At 42.1% G+C, this 19,891-nt stretch overlaps 1 protein-coding gene across 1 annotated transcript in view; it reads left to right on the top strand.

The window, feature by feature from the left end:
* Positions 1-19,891, top strand: part of mpp7a (membrane protein, palmitoylated 7a (MAGUK p55 subfamily member 7)) — a 189,269-nt gene that overhangs the window by 67,024 nt on the left and 102,354 nt on the right. The window contains exon 3 of the mRNA XM_034706737.1: positions 7,288-7,406. Coding sequence (XP_034562628.1) covers positions 7,288-7,406 — 119 coding nt within the window. The remainder of the gene's footprint in view (positions 1-7,287; positions 7,407-19,891) is intronic.

Here is a 19,891-nt window from a genome sequence, read left to right as displayed (position 1 = left end):
AAAGGATTTTAAACACTTCTCCTTATGTTTGGCACCTGCCTACCCACCCACTGTCTGTCTTGAGTTTCTTTGTGGGACAGAGCGTGTTTACATAAGTGCAGGAATCATCACTTTAATTGTTATTTCTTGCTGTTGCCGAAATCCATAAATCTCTCATTTTCCCCCCCTCAGCTTCTGTCTGCACTCACCTGTGCATCAGATGTTTCTGTCTTAAACTGACCTAGCCAAAGCTTCCTTCTGAATCGCCAAAACCTATCTGATCAAATCGTCCACTACAGCCCTGGTTCCTTCCATTCTTTGCTGTACTTTATGAGTACGTCCCTCCTCTAGGTTGAAGAGTCTGGAGGTAAATCAAGCCTTGAGTGGGTTTAGTCCACACAGTCTGCAGCTGCTACTCCTGCAGCCACTGGTCTACCACCTCTTTTCTGCACAGTTGGCTCAGAAGCATGTTCACAGGGTGGTGTTTGAAATACTGACCTGCTAAGAAAGCTCCCACATGTTGTCGCGGTTCTCTTCCTCCAGCCAGCCCCACACACATTATGCTCTCTGTGTTCCCTGAAGGTTACATGGGGGAGGTCAATAACTCATTTAGCACCTGGGAGAAAGTGCAGGCAAGGGGGGGGGGAATTGAGTTGAAACCCAGCATTCATTTCCTGTATTCGAACAAGTTCATTTTCACACAGACAGACAGACAGTTCGTCTTTCTGTATGTGGTTCAGTTACATGATGTAAATGGGGTCCCTCTGCATCTAAGTTGCACGGTCAACAATGTTAAGTTATTCACAGACTGATAAATTGGCCTCCCAGCAGCCCATGTGGTCTGTAAGTAAACAGTGTTTGAGTTACAATGTCATGGCGAGGGTCATATTTTACGACCGTGCAAACTCTGTTGTCAGATTAGTCCCTGTAATTTCCCCGTCTCGTGCTGCTTCAGAGAAACCCCTGAGGTCGTTGACCTTTGTGACTAGCAATTTGATGCATATCATGTTTAATGCATTTCATTGTCTGGGATTTTTGGAGTGTTTTACATAAAAGCGATCCGTGAAAAACACTGTTATTTTCTTTAACCGCTGTGGAGGTGTGGGCGTGGGACGGGAAGTGCTGTTTGGCAGTTAAAGTGGTCACTTCCTCCATACGGGAAGATTCTGGAGGCCCTGGCCTCTCCGATTTCTCTGAAGACCATGTCGGCTGTCCTGCACAACATCATGATGGTCTGAAGGACCTCTGGGCTGTGCCGGTCCAGAACTAGCCACAACAGAACCTAGTGGTCTACTACAAGGAACAGTGCCAGGTCTGCAAAACACAGCTGCCGCACGAGAGGGTCCGGAAAAGACCGTTCAGAACGAATCAAATGAAGCCAGGCCTGCCCTACAAGACACAAGTCAATCCACCCTTTAGTGGTGATGGTTTGGCTCAATCTTGTCTCCTTTCTTCATTTATTCCCCTTCTCATTTTGTCTCGAACTGTCTGTGCTGGACACGCTTTCTGATGTTACGCATCTATACATGTGTCCATACATCTGACCCTAGAATTTATTTCTCCCCACTTTTTATAGTGTCCACATACACCGTGATTTCACCACCACTGTGGTTGCTTTTTGGCTCATTTCCTCTCTCCCTCTTTCTGCCCTCCATTTCTGCTCCGCTCTTGTCCACCCAAACTTTCTTATATTTAATTTCAGCCTTGCAGAGTCTTTGTTTAGCTCTTGGCTGCTCTGCCGCTCTGTATGTTGTTGTTTGAAAACTGGGTTTTCTCTGGTTCAGGAGGTTCATCCTGACATAGTGACCCAAGAAGGCAAACACAGTGGCTGCTTCACTTTTATCTTTTTTCCCCATTATGTCATTATTTCTGATCACTTACTGCAGCTGATGTGTTTTCCATCACACAGCCTGTTTAGGTTTCCCAGCATGGATAGAAAGGAATTGTTGTCAGAAGGAATAAAAAATTGAATCATTGAGAGTGCAGACAGGAGGGGAGACTTCGCACCTGGGGAGAATAATGCTTTGGGACTCTCACTCTCCCCCTCCCTCCCTCGCTCCCTTCATGTCCTCCTACTAGTACCTCAGAACTGCCAATACTAATGACAATACCATATCTCTTCCCCCCGCTCTCACCACCCTTCCTACACCCTTCACCTCATCCCATGTCTCTTTGAATCTTTTTTTTTATATATTATGTGAGATGTTCTGTTTGGAGTTCCAAGTTGTAAACGGCTGAGCCCTCAGGCAGGCTTGTGTTTGTTAGAAAAGCTAGAACTTATCTGGTAATGAGGACTGCAGAGCCAGGCATGGGGTGATCACATACCAGGGCTGATATCTCACTCCAAGCTTTAGTAGAACCAAGGGGTTCGCTGTAAGGACTAGTGCACATGTGTTGTGTGTAAAACTAGAGATGTTCTGATATCATTTCTTCTTTTTTATACAGACTCTGAGACCAGATTTTGCTGAGTACCCATCAGATGCCAGAGGGATAGTGTAGAAGAAGGAACCGCTTTATATTACTCACCCTTTATAGATTTCCTTTGTAGCCTGGTTCAAGTCAAACACTTTATGAAACAAGAAAAACCTAAATACAGACATTTTGTGCCATTGAATGGAACTGTAAAATAACTTACATCATTATTTGACATTATTTGAAAGGACAGCTTGAGACAAGATTGTTTAGAAAGAGAGCCGGGTGATATAACAAGAAATCGATCCTGCTTCCAGGGCTACAAGGACTGTAGCCTCTGTACATTGGGCAACTGCACTACCAACTGAGCTAAAGCGGTGCCCCATTTTTACACATTTCTAATACTTCTTATAGAGTAGAATATACTTTATTATTCCCTAAGGGAAATTCAGTTGTTTGGCAGATAAAATTATAAAAATCACATAAAAGCAAGTAATTTGGTGTCTGTTAGCTCATCTCCCATTGGCTAGAGACTTATGAAGCCTAATGGCTGCAGGGATGAATGACTTTCTGTTTCTCTGGTCCACAAAGAAGTTGTGAAGTGGATGATCTGTGTAATTTAGAATGGCCTCTAGCTTCTTCTGTGTGCATCTCTCCACCACAGCCCCCAGTGAGTCCAACCTGGTTCCAGTCACGGTGCCAGCTCTTTTCACTAGTTTGTCCAGTCGCCTCGCATCCTTGTGTTTTATACTGCTTCCCCAGCAGACTGCAGCATAGAATAACACACTTGCCACCACAGACTGATAAAACATCTGCAGCATCTCTCTGCAGATGTCTAAGGATCTGAGCCTCCTTAAGAAAAAGAGGTGGTCTGCCCCTTCCTGTAGAGTGCATCTGTGTTAAAGGACCAGTCCAACTTGTTGTCCAAGTGTACACCTAGATATTTGTAGGTTGGCACCACCTCAATGTCAACCCCTCGAATGTTAACTAGCTGATGGCAGAGCCTGGATCTTCTTGAAATCTGCTATCATTTCCTTTGACTGAGTTGCCTCCAATATATCAGTGCAATCAACACACCAGTATGAAATGCTTGGAAACGATATTGTGTTATTGCACTTTACCCAGGAGAGGGCGCTATACTTGCTAAATCTTCACCATGCAGACGTGCAGCCTGACGCTACACACTAAGATGTCGACCAGGCTGGTAATGCCACGTTCTGAACAGCCTTTCTCTCTCATGAGGTCATAATCTTGCATTCAAAGAACACAGTGGTTTACTGTTAAGTAAATAAACCATGTGAAGTACTGGTTTGGTTAAAGACTCATCCGTTTAAGACAAAAAGTGCGGTAGGGGCGGATGGTGGATCCATCTGTACCTCACAACTATCAGTGCTACCATAGGCTGAGCTGGCAGGATTAGAAACTCCACATGGAAAGAGCTACACAGCTGCACAGGAACTTCAAATTGTGATTGAAGCTACAGGAAGAAAGCAAGAACATTTCTATCCTTCCGGGAGATCCTCTCATGTGACTTATATTCCAGAATTTATGGGTCATGAAACTGCTTCATTGATTTCAGCTCTGCCTGACATTACATTGTCTGCAACCATCCCACTGTTTGTCCTTTTTTTTTAAAGCAGTATCAGGAAACACTTTGTAAAACTTCTCTCTTTTTCCCCTCCTTTGTTCTGCTTCCTTCTCTACCTCAGATCTTGTATAGTAACAGTGAGGTATGAGGTGCTAACACTGCACAGTCCTTGTTGTGAGCTGAAGAACAGGGCAGGATATCACATTGATGTATCCTGTGCCTCTGCTCAGAGATCTCTCAAACCCCAAATCACCTCCAAATGAAAAGCAGAAGGTGTAGAGGTGCAGATGACACTCCATCTATCTGACTGCCCAGAAGCAGCAGCAGAAGCAGCAGCAGCAGCAGCAGCAGCAGCATATGACATGAGCTAAGTTAGTCAGCCGTGGCTCTCCTGCCAAGTGGTCTGAGCTGCCAGCACACACTTGCTATAACCCAGTCAGAGAGCTTGCCAGTAAAGCCAGTCAGTCACTTATCCAGCCAACAACGTCAACCGTTGTTTTCAATCAATCATTTTCAGCTAGGAATTACTCTGTCTGTGGTGTTTTTTTCCTCCCTCCTTCCTCTCCTTCGCTCTGTCCACTGATGAAAGACGCTCTCAGAGAGGTAGCCAAGCCACTCGAGTTTGTTTTGACGTTTCGATGGCTCTGCTGTGAATGTGTTTAGAGTTTCTTCACATGATCAGTGTTACATCAAAGGTTTCCACCACCGTGTGGTTGTGTTTGAGGAGTCTGGATCTAGGGGGCCTTTCTCTCTTGAGCATTTGTAAGAGGGGTCTTTGAAGCACACAACCCAGCTTGACTGCACTGGATGGGCCTGACCCTGGTTTAGAGGGTCACAGCCCTGCTGAAGACCTAAACAGAGCAACAAACAGCAAAGTATCTGCTGCTACCCTGCAGCAGTCAAGTTCCAGGACTCTGTTGTGTTTGGAAAGACACCTTGCTCTCTTGCTGGTTTTCCTCTGTCTCTGACAGCTTCACCTCCCTCTCAGCTAAATCTAAATACCAACAGCTCCAAGTTTGTTTCTCTGTGAACTAAAGTTAAAATATTCATTCTGTGGTCAGTAAACCCTTCAAGATCTTGCAGATTTTTTTTATAATGTATCCCCCTGAAGGGATTCAGCCTGAGGTGTGGGACAGCAGATTCATACACCCTGTTTGTCTCACTGTCACCCACAAACTGAGCTCACTGTGGTGATGACCTGAATATAGGCCACAAAGGTCTGCATAAAAGCTAAAGACCTCTCACACTAGGAGCTCATGACATCAGCTGGTAACAAGCCAAACCTGCTCTCTTCACTTAGCACAAGTCCAGTACTTCTCTATAGAAGAGTCTATATGAGAAGAGTTCATTTCTATTTGTGGATTTGAGAATAACGAACTCTGATATGAGCAGAATGACGGACACGTTGAATTTACACTTAACCGGTTAGCACCAAAATTCAAAAGGCACTACTACTGTACATGATGCAATGTTCAAAAAATAATGAAATTGCTTGAATAATACGTTAAAAGCACAACATTTCACTTGCCAAGATTAAATAGAAGTAAAATCATTGTGTCAAAGAAACTAAAGGTCTCATAAAACTAGCATCTAGATCAGGCATCTCCAAAGTATGGCCCAGGGGCCAATCGTGGCCCGAGGTCCATTTTTTTATATCCCCAAGTTTCCATCTAAAATTGTGTTATTTCTAGCACAGAAATTAATCCCATTCTGAATCATCTGTACGTTTGCACTTTCTTTCGAGTGCACAAACAAAACTATGGACTATGGACTACTTGTATAAAAGCCAAAGCACTGGGAATTCTGCAAGACCGCAATAAAGAAGAAACACAAGAACTCTTAAATGTGACAGGTTTTTCCAAATTAATGTTTTATCATGATGTGAAAATGTTCTTGAAGAACACTAAAAGTTCAGAAGACGCAAAAGAGGACACAAGACAAGATCAAAATTAGAAAATCGTACAGAAAAGGCAAAACTTGATGCAGATAAAAAAAGGTTCAGAACGCAGGAAAAAATCTTTTTCTAAAGATTTTGTCTGCTGGTCAGAAAAGTCTTAAAAACAACATGAAAAAGAAGTGTGATGAAATCCAGATCATGATCCTGACATCGAAAAATGTGACTAATATTCTCTTGAAATAAAGTTATGTACCCTGGATAGATGAACAAGAGCACATTGTGTTAACAGACCCCACACAGACAAGGTAGTTTGTCACTTTCTAATTTCAAGCACTAAGTTATTTAGAACCAGTTTAATCCAAGTTTCAACTTCTATCAAGTTATTTTGATCAACAACCTTGATAAAAATGAGATGCTGGAGCATAAAAACAACTTAGAAAAAATGTCATGATTGGACAGAAAATGAAAATACATTGATTTAACCCTCCTGTTATGTTTGTTGCTCTGGAACAGCAATAATGTTCCTGGGTCAATTTGACCCGGGGCATATTCAATTATCCAAAAGTGTCAGAATCTAAAAAATCCCAATAAACATTTTAAGATACTTTTTAACTCCATTACTAACCATTTAAATCAAGATTTGGTCTATTGGTGTTCTTTAATTCTCACAGATCATGGTTCTATGAGGATAACTCAGGGTTAAGATATTTCCCCAAATTGAGGTTTTTCTCTTTGCAGAGTAAATACTGTCCTCTGTTTAGAAAACATCCATGCACTTTACTCCTGGAGCTGATTGTTTGCAGACAAGAATGATGTGTGGATGGGAATCATCCTGAGGCTCATGCAACATGTGTTTGTTTGGGAAATTAAATAAGATGTACTTTTCAACGGGTCAGACAGTGTCACAGTAATTTGCTTAACAAGTTGTTTCTGGAGTTGTCTCTGATTAGGGGCGGCACTCAGTGTTCCTTGAACAACAGTAACAACAAATGCGGAAACAATCGCAGGAAGCAGAGGCTTTAGGGTAGGAATGCTTTAATGCCTCTGTTTCCTTTTCCCGTCAGAGACAAACGGAGCATTGGTGTTACTGTAGTTTTTTCTGACACACTTTTCATGTGTTTTTAATTTAATTCAATTTGTGTATTTAATAAACTGAAGTGTGTGTGATCTTGCCTATAAAAACCCTGGTATAAGCTTTTATCCTACTTCTACAAATGCATGTGATGTGTCTCTTGACTCTCTGCATGTTTGTGTGTTCATGTATTGGTGCACACGTACAGCCCATTTTTCCTCTTTTATCCACTATTCAACTAAATATATGCAATGTTTCAATGCTTGAGGTTTTTTTTTTGTGTGTAACTGAGCATGCATGAACTCCAACCGCCCTCTGTTTCCTGTTCCTCGTCTGCAGGTCTGTACGAACTGCTGGCCGCTCTGCCCTCCCAGCTGCAGCCTCATGTCAGCCGCCCCGAGGACAACACCTTCCTCCAGGACATGTTTGGGGAGAGAGGCCTCCAGTCGCTGGTCAAGGTAAAACAAACACGAACATCTTGTCTTTTTTTGAAATATGTGTTGAAGCTTTGTGTTGAAATTTGTGCTTACATCGCCAGGACTCTGTAGTGGTCAAACTGATGCATGCCAGAAACAAAAAGAGTGACCAGCGGAGCATTTTGGGAGCTTTAGATGCTTTGATGTTATCGGTCTTGCCTTTTTATTTCACCACCCTCACATCCCTCGTCTTTGGGGATGGGATCTACATCCCTGAGCAAACTTCTCCAGTTCACATAAAAACACAGGCTTGTACCTTTTCCCTGACACGCTTTTATTTAACCTCCTCCCTTGCCATCTCATTCATACATTATAAAGTTTATTGTCATTCCAGCAGTCTCACCCACCCAGATCTTCTGACTCCCCCTCTGCCAGCGAGAATAGGCCTGTGGTCCGTATAGTGCCCGTTAAACCAGATAGCTGCAGAGTTTATGGGAGAAGATGAGCAAAATCTGATATCTTTATGTGCTCGCAGACAGACAGAGATAATGAAAGTAACACATTCTGTCTGTCTGCGCTGCAGTAAATTCATCTTCACTTGGGACTCTCTGCAAGCAGCCGACCTTCTTCTGTATCTACTTCTGTTTAAGGGTCACACCGGGTGTCTGTTCTCGCTATCCAAAAAGTATATATCATGGCTGTATAAGACTCAGAATTTAGACAGCCGTATCAGATTTGTCTTTTTATTATGGGGCTCTATTATCCCTTCCTTCATTTGGGTCTAGAAGTGCATTGTAGGTCTCATTCTCACGTGTAAAATGCACAATTATCAGATTTCCCACAGGCAGCTTCTATCTGCAGGACATTTAAACATTCCAGCTGACTGTTATCAAGTGTTTCAAGTCACACCACCATTTTTAGCCAATCATATAACCAGATGAATGGTTTTAGTCAGTTTATAGTCTAAGGTATAAAGCAAGACAACATAAACATCGGACCTGACAGGAAAGAACAGCTTATACGTGTGTATGTTTTGCTTGCACTGTTTACCTTCATGCTGTTCTGTCATGACAGCACTGTTTAAGTCCGTGTTAACTTACACAGGGGCCATCACTCAGTCAAATGTGTTATAGTGCTGTTGTGGGACCCCTGGTAAAGACTTGGATTTAGGGGCGCAGGTTTGGCATAGTGGTTAGGTTAGGTCATGCGCCCCATGTACGGAGGCTGCAGTCCTTGACATTAGCAGGCCTTTACTGTATGTCATTCCCCCCACTCTCTCTCCCAGTTTCCTGCTCTATCCACTATCCTATACTCTCAATAAAGGCATGAAAATAACTTAGGAAAAGAAGTTGGATTTGTTTGATTTGAGGAAAGCTGCTTTGTTAATTGGGTTAATAGTTAATGCCTCTTGAGCGATAAACACTAAAGGAATTACAGACCTCAGAGCTGCTGAGCACCTCAAAAACAGCTAGCTGCAGCTCAGCTTCCAGCCCCCCTCCTACACTGATGTTTCTAAGGAAATAATAGCTTTACAATTGCATATATTTCTCATTTGCTTTTTACTTTTTTTTTACTCATTTAAGATTAGATTTGATCAATAACACAAAAGGAACACAAACCCCAGATGGGTAGCTGAGCACCTTAAAAACATGTAGTTGCAGCTCAGCTCCCAGCTCCCTCCTGACCAAGTTTGTCTATAAAAGCTTTGCCATAAAACACACTTTTAATGTGAAACTTCTTTTTATCTGTGTTTTTACTCATTTAAGGTTTGGTTTGTAAAGCTAAGCCCCCAAAAATATTGCTTTATTTTACAGGTTATACAGTGACACAGCTAGTAAATGAACTGCAGAGATTCGAGTGACCAAATGTAACCTGTAGTCAGATTCTTCTTGACAGATGTATTGAATCATCAACCTTTTAGGGAGCAACCCTTAATATGACTGCTTCGGCCATTTCAGTTGGTCATAATGTAACAGAGAATGTTGTATCGCTTAATTTCCAAGGAAAACTTCCATAATGAGAGCTACATATGACTGTATCTTTTGTATATGGTCTCTATTTTGAAGGAGTGATTAACAGTGTTTTCATGTGCTGCTGGCATGTAACATTTTCTACATTTGGTGGTTTCTCTTTCTCCGCAGCAAGAATCATTATGTCACAGAGATGATTGGGAGTGAAATATCTGCACAATTTTCATCCCCTCCCTTTGAGGAAATCGTTCCTGTGTAAGAATGTTTGTTCAGAATCAAGGTTGTACTGCGCCAATGTAAGCTTGTAGAAGTGCCCGATTTAAGGCATACCCCAGACATTGAAGTTAAACTCTGATGTCGGGGCTTTGGGTTTCATTTTTGAGGCCTGGGTTGTTATGGATGGCCAAGGAATAAGGCATCTTGAACATGGATAATGATGGGCAGGTCCAGGCTCTCGCTCTCTTCGGCCCCAAAGAAAACACAGCATAGTGTGGGGCAGAGAATATGATGCTAATGAAGGTGGCATTATGTTTCTGTGATATTTAGCCAGACCTAAGGGTGGAGCTCCAAGAATTTACCTAGCCCTCTAACTACCCCTGATTATACCTAGCTAACAGTTTAAAAGGAATTCAAGGCGGAAAAAGTGTTACTTCTGTTTTGACCCGGTTTCATGTCCTTATAAGCTCTCATTGAGATAGAGTTGTGCCAGTTTCTTAAATAATTTGTCCTTCAGCTTTCAACAAAGTGTATGTTTTCCAAATTTTCTCCAAAACTTTTGTTTATTAACCCAAAAATAAAGATGTATTAAGGTATCTGATTGTAAGAGTCTAACACAAGCCAGCTCTAGATGGGCAGGAAAAGTAAGGAGAGAGAGAGAGAGAGAGAGAGAGAGAGAGAGAGAGAGAGAGAGGGGAATGACTTACAAGTAGCAACAGGAACGGCAGTCCAACTTGTAACAAGTGCATCAAATGCTTTGAGATGTTTTCAGGAAGGGATTCTGATCTTACATGTAAAGCTTGAGGCAGTTTCGACCCTGTATGTTTGAGTTACAGTAACTTGAGGAGTAAAGAGGAGTTCATCCTGGAACCACTGGAAAAAGGCCAGAAACCACCATATTCTGCCATTCATTTCAGAATAAAAGACTTCCTGTTGATATTTCACAGCAATGTTAAGAGACTTTTATTCAAGTCTTAGGATGTTGGGTATGCGTGAAACTGCCTCCAGGGGCTGTACTTCTAAAAACTGCTAAGGGGCTCAACTGAGGCAATTTACCACGCCAATGTTGGAGATCCAAAAATGATGCACATGCAAAATTTCTGAGCATGTTTAGACCCTCAGAAGTCCAGAGAAAAATGTAAAATAATTAGAAGAATAACCCACCATTTCAGTGCTTGAGCCCTAATTAAAGTGATGAGCTAAATCAGCTGACCTCTCACACTGAGGAAAGCCAGTTAAAGTTTCTCAGTGGGATGCTACCTGAATGACCCCTAGTAAATGTAATCCATTGCGTCAGTCAGGCAGGAAACCCCTAAGCTAGACCTAGAACACAAAGGATACTTATCCCATCATATAGACTTGCATAGGAATCACCTATGTGGAGTTTCAGGAAATAGTCAGGGAGAAGGAGTCTCAGGGTTTTCCTACCAATGAAATAACTTGTAATCTCTATACAGATATCTGCATTTGAATGCAGAATTTGTTGACATGGGACAAGTTTTTTTTTGTGTCTGAAACATTCTGGTCTTTTGTTGAGAAAGCTTTTGTCTCAAGTTGTTAATTGGGCCATAAATAATGACCAAAATATGACAGATGAAGTTTTGGCATTGCATACTGGTCATCCAGATATCAGCGGGCTACACTGTAGTAGCCTATTGGAGGATTCCTCCAGAGGCTTAACTGTCCTCCAACTGGTTGCCTGGATAAATGGTGATGTATGGATGGCTGGATGGAAAAACAGGGACAAGATGTGTCAACAACACCAAGCCTAACAAATGCAGAATGGCAGTGCGGGAAGCAGATGTGTGCATGAAGGGTTGAATGGTAAAACCATCTTCTTAAAAGCCATTACGAAATGTGAATACAGCTTTGTTCATGTGCCAGCAAGATACCAAGTGTCTCTCACTTTGGGGCCTATGTCAGTGCAATTCACTTAGTTTCACTGATGGTCCAAGCTAAAGTTACCCACTTTACTTGTGCTACCGTAGCAGAATAAATTCCCCCAATACAGTTATGGTCATGTGTTGCCAACACAACCACAAGAAAGATCAAATACGTCAGTGAAAGATTAGAAAACCCCATATTTCCTCAACAAAATCAGCCTCTTTACCTTTTTTTTATTCTTCCTTTTATTCAATGGAGGGAAACCAAGCTGCATTTAGAGTCTCTTATCATTAACATGGAGGCATAAATGGAAACTACTCCAGTCCAGACAAGCAGAACTGTGTGTTTCCTCTGCTTTCTACTTGGTACTGAGATGTGAGCCAGCCTGTCAGCTCGCAAGCCAAATGGACGGAGAGGCAGACTTTGAAACACACACAAGTACAGAACAACCCTCTCGCCTTACAGCACTCAGAACCAACATTCAGGTGAACATGGCTAACATCAGTGGCACACCATTAATAACGCCTTAATTGTCCCCTTCCTCCAAAGCCCCACCATCAAATCTCCACAAACTCCACCAAGGCTGTGAAGGGGAGACTTTGGGAATGGATAAACAGCAGAGAGAAAACACACACATCATGCTAATCTGACAGGCTCAGCGGCCCAGGTCGCTCATATGGGAATGCTCAAACCTCACCTGGGTAATTATGGAGCATCAGTTACCGGTCAGTGTGTCTGGAGGGAGTGAGAGGGAGCAGAGGAAGAAGTGTCAAAGATGGAGAGAGAAACAAGTGGGGAGATTTCAGACCTACATGAAGATTTGGACCAGACTCTGAGGTTCTGTCTGTATCTCCTCACATGTCCTCATTTGACAGTTTAGGGACAGCCTCTCAGGTCCCCCATCATCCTGTTATGTCAGAGATGAAACAAATATTTTCTAATATCATCTTTCAGCGGGGTTAAGAGCTCAGGATTTCGCCTAATTCTGCAGAATGTTCAGGCGTGCAGATCAGAGCTGACATGAAATATGAGTGCTGGCATGTATAGCCAGTATAGCTATAATGAAGCAGACAGTTCCTCTCTTTTCAATTAATGGGAGTTACTCAAGTGTGCTTTCTATAAATTCCACCACACTCACTGTTCTGCTGCCAAGTTCCAGCTCCACAAAAAGCCACAGGAAACATAATACAATATTCAATTTCCACCTGTCTCAGGTGGGGCTCTCCTTCAGACCAAGTTTCTGTCAGCAGGCCTTTAGCCAGGCCTTGAGATCTGCCTTTTTGTGGTCAGTCAGTTTTCCTTTCAATTCTGCTCCTGTTAGCTGCTAATAGGCTTGGCTCTTGTAGCGTTGTTGCGCAGCATTATTGATGCCTGCTTGCCAGTTGGTTCTTAATGACATGTAAAGGTGTGCCAGCTGACACCCGTACCCAAGTGGAAAGTTTCAGCTATTTTTGATGTATGAGCTCATTCTCAGACAAACTGGCCTGTACTTCTTGTGTACCAGACTTTGTATCCCATGAATAACTGGATCGAGATATACAGTAGGTAGCCTTCCAAGTTTAATGACTAGCCCTGTTATGTCCATCAACTGTACTCCTTGATGGTAACCATAAATGTGGCCTTTGGACACTTGTGTTACTCTTCACACAACACAATATGTGTGCTCCAATTACCAAGAAAAGCACAAAAAGGAAATTATTATAAACCTCTCACCTTTCTGCAATAGCTCTCCATGAGTCATCAAACCCCACACCCTGTACTGACTATACAAACCTGGCAAATCATCTCCAGTTCAGAACTCAGCCTGTAAACCTATACCACCTCAGAGATCCATTTGAACTGTCTGTGGTCAGCAGGTTGCATTCTCCAGTGCCCTCCAGGTTTGACTTTATTATTTAATGAGGGAACAAGAACTCCCCAGAGAGGTGGGAAACTACCTGCAGCTTACTTTAGAGATCGGAGCTTGCTCTAAAAGAGATGATCTTCATATTCCACAAGCCTCCTGAGCTGCCAACCAGGTCATCTCTGTGCAGATTATTTCTGTTTTAGTGGAGGAAGTCACACCTTTACTGTTGTGAGAGTAAATGAAGGGGACAGTTGGTTACAGTTACAGTTCTTTTTGATGTAAGCTAGTTTGTTATTTACAATTTCAAAACCTCACTTGAATCCAAATCCCCTCCCAATGTTCAACCCTGCTCTAGGCCACCTTCCAAATATTTTCACAGTTTATAGCAAGCACACCATGAAGTCGGAAAGATCATGCACAATGTCTACAAACAAGCATCTCTGAATTGGGCCAGAAGAGCCAGATGAATAGACTATGAATGAAGCCAAAGGCGAGGTTGTGATAGGGGCAGAGGAAAGGAGGAAGGAGCCACTTAGCACTGCAGACAGACCGCATATGGCCTGTCGACTTCTAAATAACACTAAAAGTCATTGATTTTAACTGTTTCTATAGTTCTGGGAGGACAGGGGAAATGAGAAGAGGTCTTACAGATCCACCAGTCCTCATTCTATCAGTCAAATGTCTGTATTGGCAATCAAGGAAATCTCTGGAGTGATCTCACAACCATTACTCCTGGTCACTTTAGCGGACCCTGATTTTGCATTCATTCTGAAGTAAAGGACTTAAGTGAAACCAGAAGGTCCAAGCAATATGAAACCAATCTTAATGGGAAATACAGCCTGAATTAGGATAATGATGCGTCAGAGTGTATATATGGCTCCATCATGGCCCCAAAACTGCATCAAGTTATTCACCTGGTGATCCTAAAGATAGTCTTGACAAATGTACACACTCAAATATACTCAATCAATCAGACTCTAGCTGAAGGACACAGATTTTTTTTTTTGCCTCTATGCACATTTAATCAGCTTACAATGGGTCTTCTTTGGTCACTTTGAGGATAAGCTGGCAAAACTTTGAACACACAAGTTGTGTTTCACCATTTTTGGTGCTTAGCAAAAATAATAATAATAATAATAATAATAATAATAATAAGAAGAAGAAGAAGAAGAAGAAGAAGAAGAAGAAGAAGAAGAAGAAGAAGAAGAAGAAGAAGAAGAAGAAGAAGAAGAAGAAGAAGAAGAAGAAGAAGAAGAAGAAGAAGAAGAAGTGCTACATGCACAATTTGGTGTATATACATACAATTTTATGCACACACATGCAGTGGACATGCACTTAGGGAGAGATATCAGAGTGAGCATGCTGCCATCAACCAGCGCACCCCGAGCAGTTGGGGGTTCAGTGCCTTGCTCAAGGGCACCTTGGCAGTGCCCAGGCAAGTGAACCAGCACCTCTTCAGCCACCAGTCCACTTACCAAACTTCCATGCTGGGACTCGAACCAACAACCCTCCGGTTGCCAAGCCAAGCCCCTAAAGCCTGAGCTACTGCAGGACTTTGTGTCTTGTCATTTAACTTTGAACAGACATTATTTTTTTCTCTCTTGCTATTAATATTCGAATACCTTATCTAATTTTGCTTTTTGTAACTTGATAAGTGGCATGACCGGACTTTTGTATTGCTTTTTGTTTTGTTTTTTATCTTTTTGTTGGCCTTTTTGCCTAATAGACCATGTTATAATATGTCTAGTATAATGTGAACATTATACTAGAAGAAAGAGGGAACAAATGGTCCTGAAATGTGTTGACTTTCCAATGGATCAACTTGTGTCCAGCAACAAAAATCATCTCAGATTGGGGGCTCTGTATTCTATCATCTGGCCGCTTCAAGGTGTTAATGGTTTGCCTAAATTCTAATCTTTTCTTTAACTTAAACAAGCCCTTTTGAAGCCTGAACCATTGAAAGTGGTGACCATTTTCTTCGGTGTCATGAAACTTCCATGGTTTGGGATGGTGTGCAAACGAACTCGCTCAATCAGGTTCTGGAATGATCTAGATTTGGGCCTCACAGGGGACACAGTGGTCTCCAGATTACCCTGCAAAAAATAACAGCTAAGTTACTGAGTTGAATCATGCTGCATTACTTAAGCTTTGGTAGACTTTTTGTACACCTCATTTACTGGCTACTACTTCAGTGTTGTTTCTAAGCCATGTCTCAAGGCGATTGTATGAACATGACTGGCTTTACAGAATTCATGGCATCTACAGAGGTGTGTCAGGGGGCCTCTCTGTTCCACTTTTCCGGGATCTTTAGTGGGAAACATATCCCCACATCTAAATGATATACCTGTCATGATTGTTGGCCCACTGCCCTGTTCTCTCCCCCTTTTGCACATTAGATCTACTGCTAGTTCTTAATAAGCTGTCACATTCTCCAGGCCTCTTCCGCAACAAAGGACACAAGCTGAACCAGACCACTCTATGAGAGGTGGTCAAGGAAGGTTCTGTGCTTGTTTGTGTGAATGCTTTGCTAAACAGTGTAAGGAGAAAACATTGGCGTACTTGCCCATCAAGTGTCATCAAGACCCTAACCTTGAATCTTATAGTAACTCTCTGATGGCGAATGGCACGGTCATCTGCAGAATCGTTCATGATCCACAGCACAGACTTCAAGACCTGATGCCATCCTTGCAGGGCTAATACCAGCCCTTTGTAAACTGATGAACTGTAACAGAAGAAAAAGCAGACATCAACTTTTCTTCTTCAGCTTCTTGGGTAAACATATCAGTTCACAGCTATTCTAGTTGCAACCCTGTACGTCTGTCTGTATCCCTCTCTTCCTGCCCCTAACTTGGTCTAGTCTACCACGCCATGGTGTCTTGACAAGAAATCAGCCCCTGGTGGATTAACAGAGACCTGATACTGGATCTGTTCTGGTGGGTAGATGCAGGAACGGCAGTCAGAGAAAGATTGTCAAACCCAACCGTTCTGACTTAAAGTTTTCTGGACAGTGGATATTAACCAGAGGTTCCTTGCAGGACTCAGACGCAGAAACACTATCCAGCCCTGTGATCTCCAGACCTCTCGTTCTCCTTCCATCAGCACACCTCTCCATCTATCAAGCTCTTTCTCCTGCACGCTCTCTCCTGCTTTCTGTTTCAGAGTTTGTTTGCTGTAGTGCTTCTGGGTTAGTGTTTTTCAGATATGCTACCTCTGCAGAGACGATGCAGTCCTTGAGACAGTCATTGTTTGCTTCTTACTGATGCAGGGACCTTGATCCTACAGAGAACATTAACACAGTGTAAATAACTTGATTGCATTGCTAAAGATTTCTGAAAAGTCTCCAAGGAGTCTTAGTTTCAAAGTCCTTTACCTTTACAGTGATGCTTTGCAGCCATTGGAGCTCTTGTCTTAAGTAGATGAAGATAGATGTTGTGTTTTTGCTCCAGTCAATAGTTGTTAAGGCTCTCTCTTATCTTTAAATGTTTGTGTTTTACTCCTTTTTTCTCCTTGCATGTTGCTGGATTTATTTTAAGCCTGCAGGGTATTTCTGGAAGCAAACACAACCCTGTCTGAGGCCCCGGTGGAGACAGACACACACTACTCCTTTTGTTGCATGTTTTTTTTTTCTAAGTTTTCACTGAAAGTGCACATTCATTCATCTTTTCTTAGACTCGACTTCTCTGAGCTTTCCTCTTTTCCTCTCTCTGAGTTTTTTTTTAATTTTCTCATCACAGAAGCTTTAGAAACCAAGTCTTTGATTCAGATGTGTCTTAAGTTGCGCTCTGGTTTGAGCTAATCCCTTCTTGGCTGTAGCACACTGTTTAAAAAAGAAAAAAATACATCTGACCACTTTTCTCGTTCGCCAACAGCTCTGTTGCCTAACCAAGGGGACAGAGAATGTGCTTTGCAAAAGCAGGGTAATGACTTTAAAATATATTAATGCGTCATGGACAGGCACTTGGAAAACATCCTGCACTGTAAATAAAAGCATTTGAATCTTGCTTTTGCTCACCGAGCAGAGCAGAAATTCCACAGTAACTGAGTAAGCCGAGGTGGCGGAGCAGCAACTACCTAAGCAGATGTCACCAGGACTGTGGTATGTTGGAGCGCTGAAGACAACTGGCAACCTCTCATTTATTTCATCTGTTTTCTTACAAAGATGATGAGGACAGATGAAGTAACCGGAGCTGCCTGCCTGTCTTTTTACGGGCTCCTACTGCAGAAGAACAGACGGAGGATTCAGAGCACAGGGTGGAGATGCTGGGACTTCATGAACTGTAGAGAGTAACTGTTCAAATATGACGCGGCTGTGAGAATTTAAACAGATGAGGATGAAAATTTCCAGGAATTGCCCAAGAGTGGCAGTCTTGAATTTGATGCCATGAAACATGGAACACACTGACAGCAGCTTCACTCTGTTCCACTTAGAGACCTGTTCCAGCCAGGTTTTTGATCAATGTTCCTCTTTCAAACAGAGAATGGGGTTGTCATTAATGGTCGGATGTTAGCCATTTCCATAGCAATCACACTGTTTTTATAGCAAGCTGTCACTCTAAATTAGATTTAAATTGAGAATTTTACTTTGGGGGATTTCTTGCTGGGTTCGGCTCCTGGCACCCAGGGGTTGATCTTACAGTCTTCATCCTTTCTGGAGTCAGAGACCTGCTGTAAATCACCTCCTGCTGTCTTCAAACTGGCCTCTGTCAGTCCTGGTCTGGCCTTGTCCACTGGCACTCTGCTCACTGCACTTCCGTTGTCCACTCATCTGGCTCCAGTCCCAGCACCCCGGCTTGAGAAACCTCTTTCTCCAGGGCTTGTGTGCTGGCGTACTAAAACTTCAGATCCTTGAAAGCTTAGTGCTTTTCCTGAGCTTGTTCAATAACGGAAACAAGTAAACAACCAGCCCATCAGAGGACTCTTTATGGGATGAGAGTTCAAGCTCTGCAGCAGGAGGACATCGGAGAGAAAACCAGAAAACATTGTAACATATTGTAGAGGATTTAAAACTGTAAAAGTGCATCGCAGTTAGAAATCTGTATACATAAGTAATGATTAAATCAGTTAGATGAAAATAGAATCACAATATCTTTTTTAAACAGCGGAGAGTGCTGTCTGCCTTTGAAGTCTCCTCCGTGTGTTGCTGAATAGCGCCGTATACATGGCATCAGGAGATGAAGATTTTGCAGGTCAGGATGCACCGCCAGTGTTTCCCACACTTAGACGATACCTGAACAGCCTGTAAGAGGATTTTTTCCAACCAATCTAGCATTTTTACTGCCATCCACTATCGATAAACTACGAGACAATCTCTCTCTATTTCTCTTTACACCATAGGCGTTTCTAGCCCATTTTTGGGGGTGCTGAAGCAACTTTTACTTTTTTTTATTTTACTGTATGTTCTTTTTAACAAGCGAGAATTTTTAAAACCATAAAGTAGGGTACTTGGTTGAAACATAATATTTTAACAACAAAAACACAGCAGCTCCACCGTGTTTTACATGTTGTGTATTGCAATTCAAATGAAAGTCCAAAAAATAACTCCAATGTCAATTTTTGGTATTTTTGGTCCTCACTATAGGGGGCTGGTTTATTCCAGAAACATACATACTGTTTATGTATATGTTGAGGAGCTGCTGCATCAAAATGAGATGTCAGAAATTAGGGTTAACATATGTTTCTTTTATGATTCCAATCCATATCTCAGCATTTAAATAACCTTTATCAGATTTGATGGTTTAATCACAGACTTTCCCAAAAAGTGTTATACTTTTCTTCATAAATGTGGGAATGAAATTGCATTAAAATGTACAAAACGGTGAAATTTATCTTGCCCGGCCGGGCAGCACTCTGAGTGCTCAGCACCCCTAATCATCGGATCCTAGAATCACCCCTGCTTTACACCATGTGTGTACCTTGAGTGGGAGGAAGACAGTCGTAACACACAATGTTATGACAACGTAAGAGCTTAAGCCTCTTCAGGGGATGTTAATATGTCAAATGTTTCCCCCCGTTGATCTTTCTATTAGCTGTTTTCATTCACTGCTGTAACTTTAAGATCCAGCAGAAGTACCTCCTTTCAAAATAAAAGCACTATTGGTATCAAAACAGGTCATAAAGTAATAACTGTTCCTCAGTTAAAACAGGGAAAAAAAGCTTCACAAATGACTGTGTTATGAGGCTATCTCTACTCTACAGCTTGGATATAAACTGGGTTAGTTACACCCTTGAAAATGGAGAAAGAGCATATTGTGGACACAGCATCATGAATGGTTTTTCCAAACAGTTGAATGATTCGTTATAACAGTGCATCAACAGTAATCAATGAGGCCTGGTTTCTACAAAATACCTTCATGATGGTCAGAAAATCATTCAAAGAACTGAAGCCAACTTTGTTGTCCATCAGTATTGCCAGGAAATAACAAAAAAAAAATATCTGTAATATCATTAATAACACTTAAATATGGATTAGAGTATGGCTTAAAAATGTGAGTCAACTCAAGAAGGTTTGACCCAGCACAGCACTGGTTCTTAGTTTTGTGCTCTATAGCTAAGCAGAGGAACCACCTGCCTCTCCAAGGCCTTCGACCGATTACCTCCACGACACGCCTAAT

Source organism: Notolabrus celidotus, chromosome 17, assembly GCF_009762535.1.
Source record: "Notolabrus celidotus isolate fNotCel1 chromosome 17, fNotCel1.pri, whole genome shotgun sequence".
NCBI classification, from domain to species: domain Eukaryota; kingdom Metazoa; phylum Chordata; class Actinopteri; order Labriformes; family Labridae; genus Notolabrus; species Notolabrus celidotus.
This window is presented reverse-complemented; position numbering and strand designations above follow the sequence as displayed.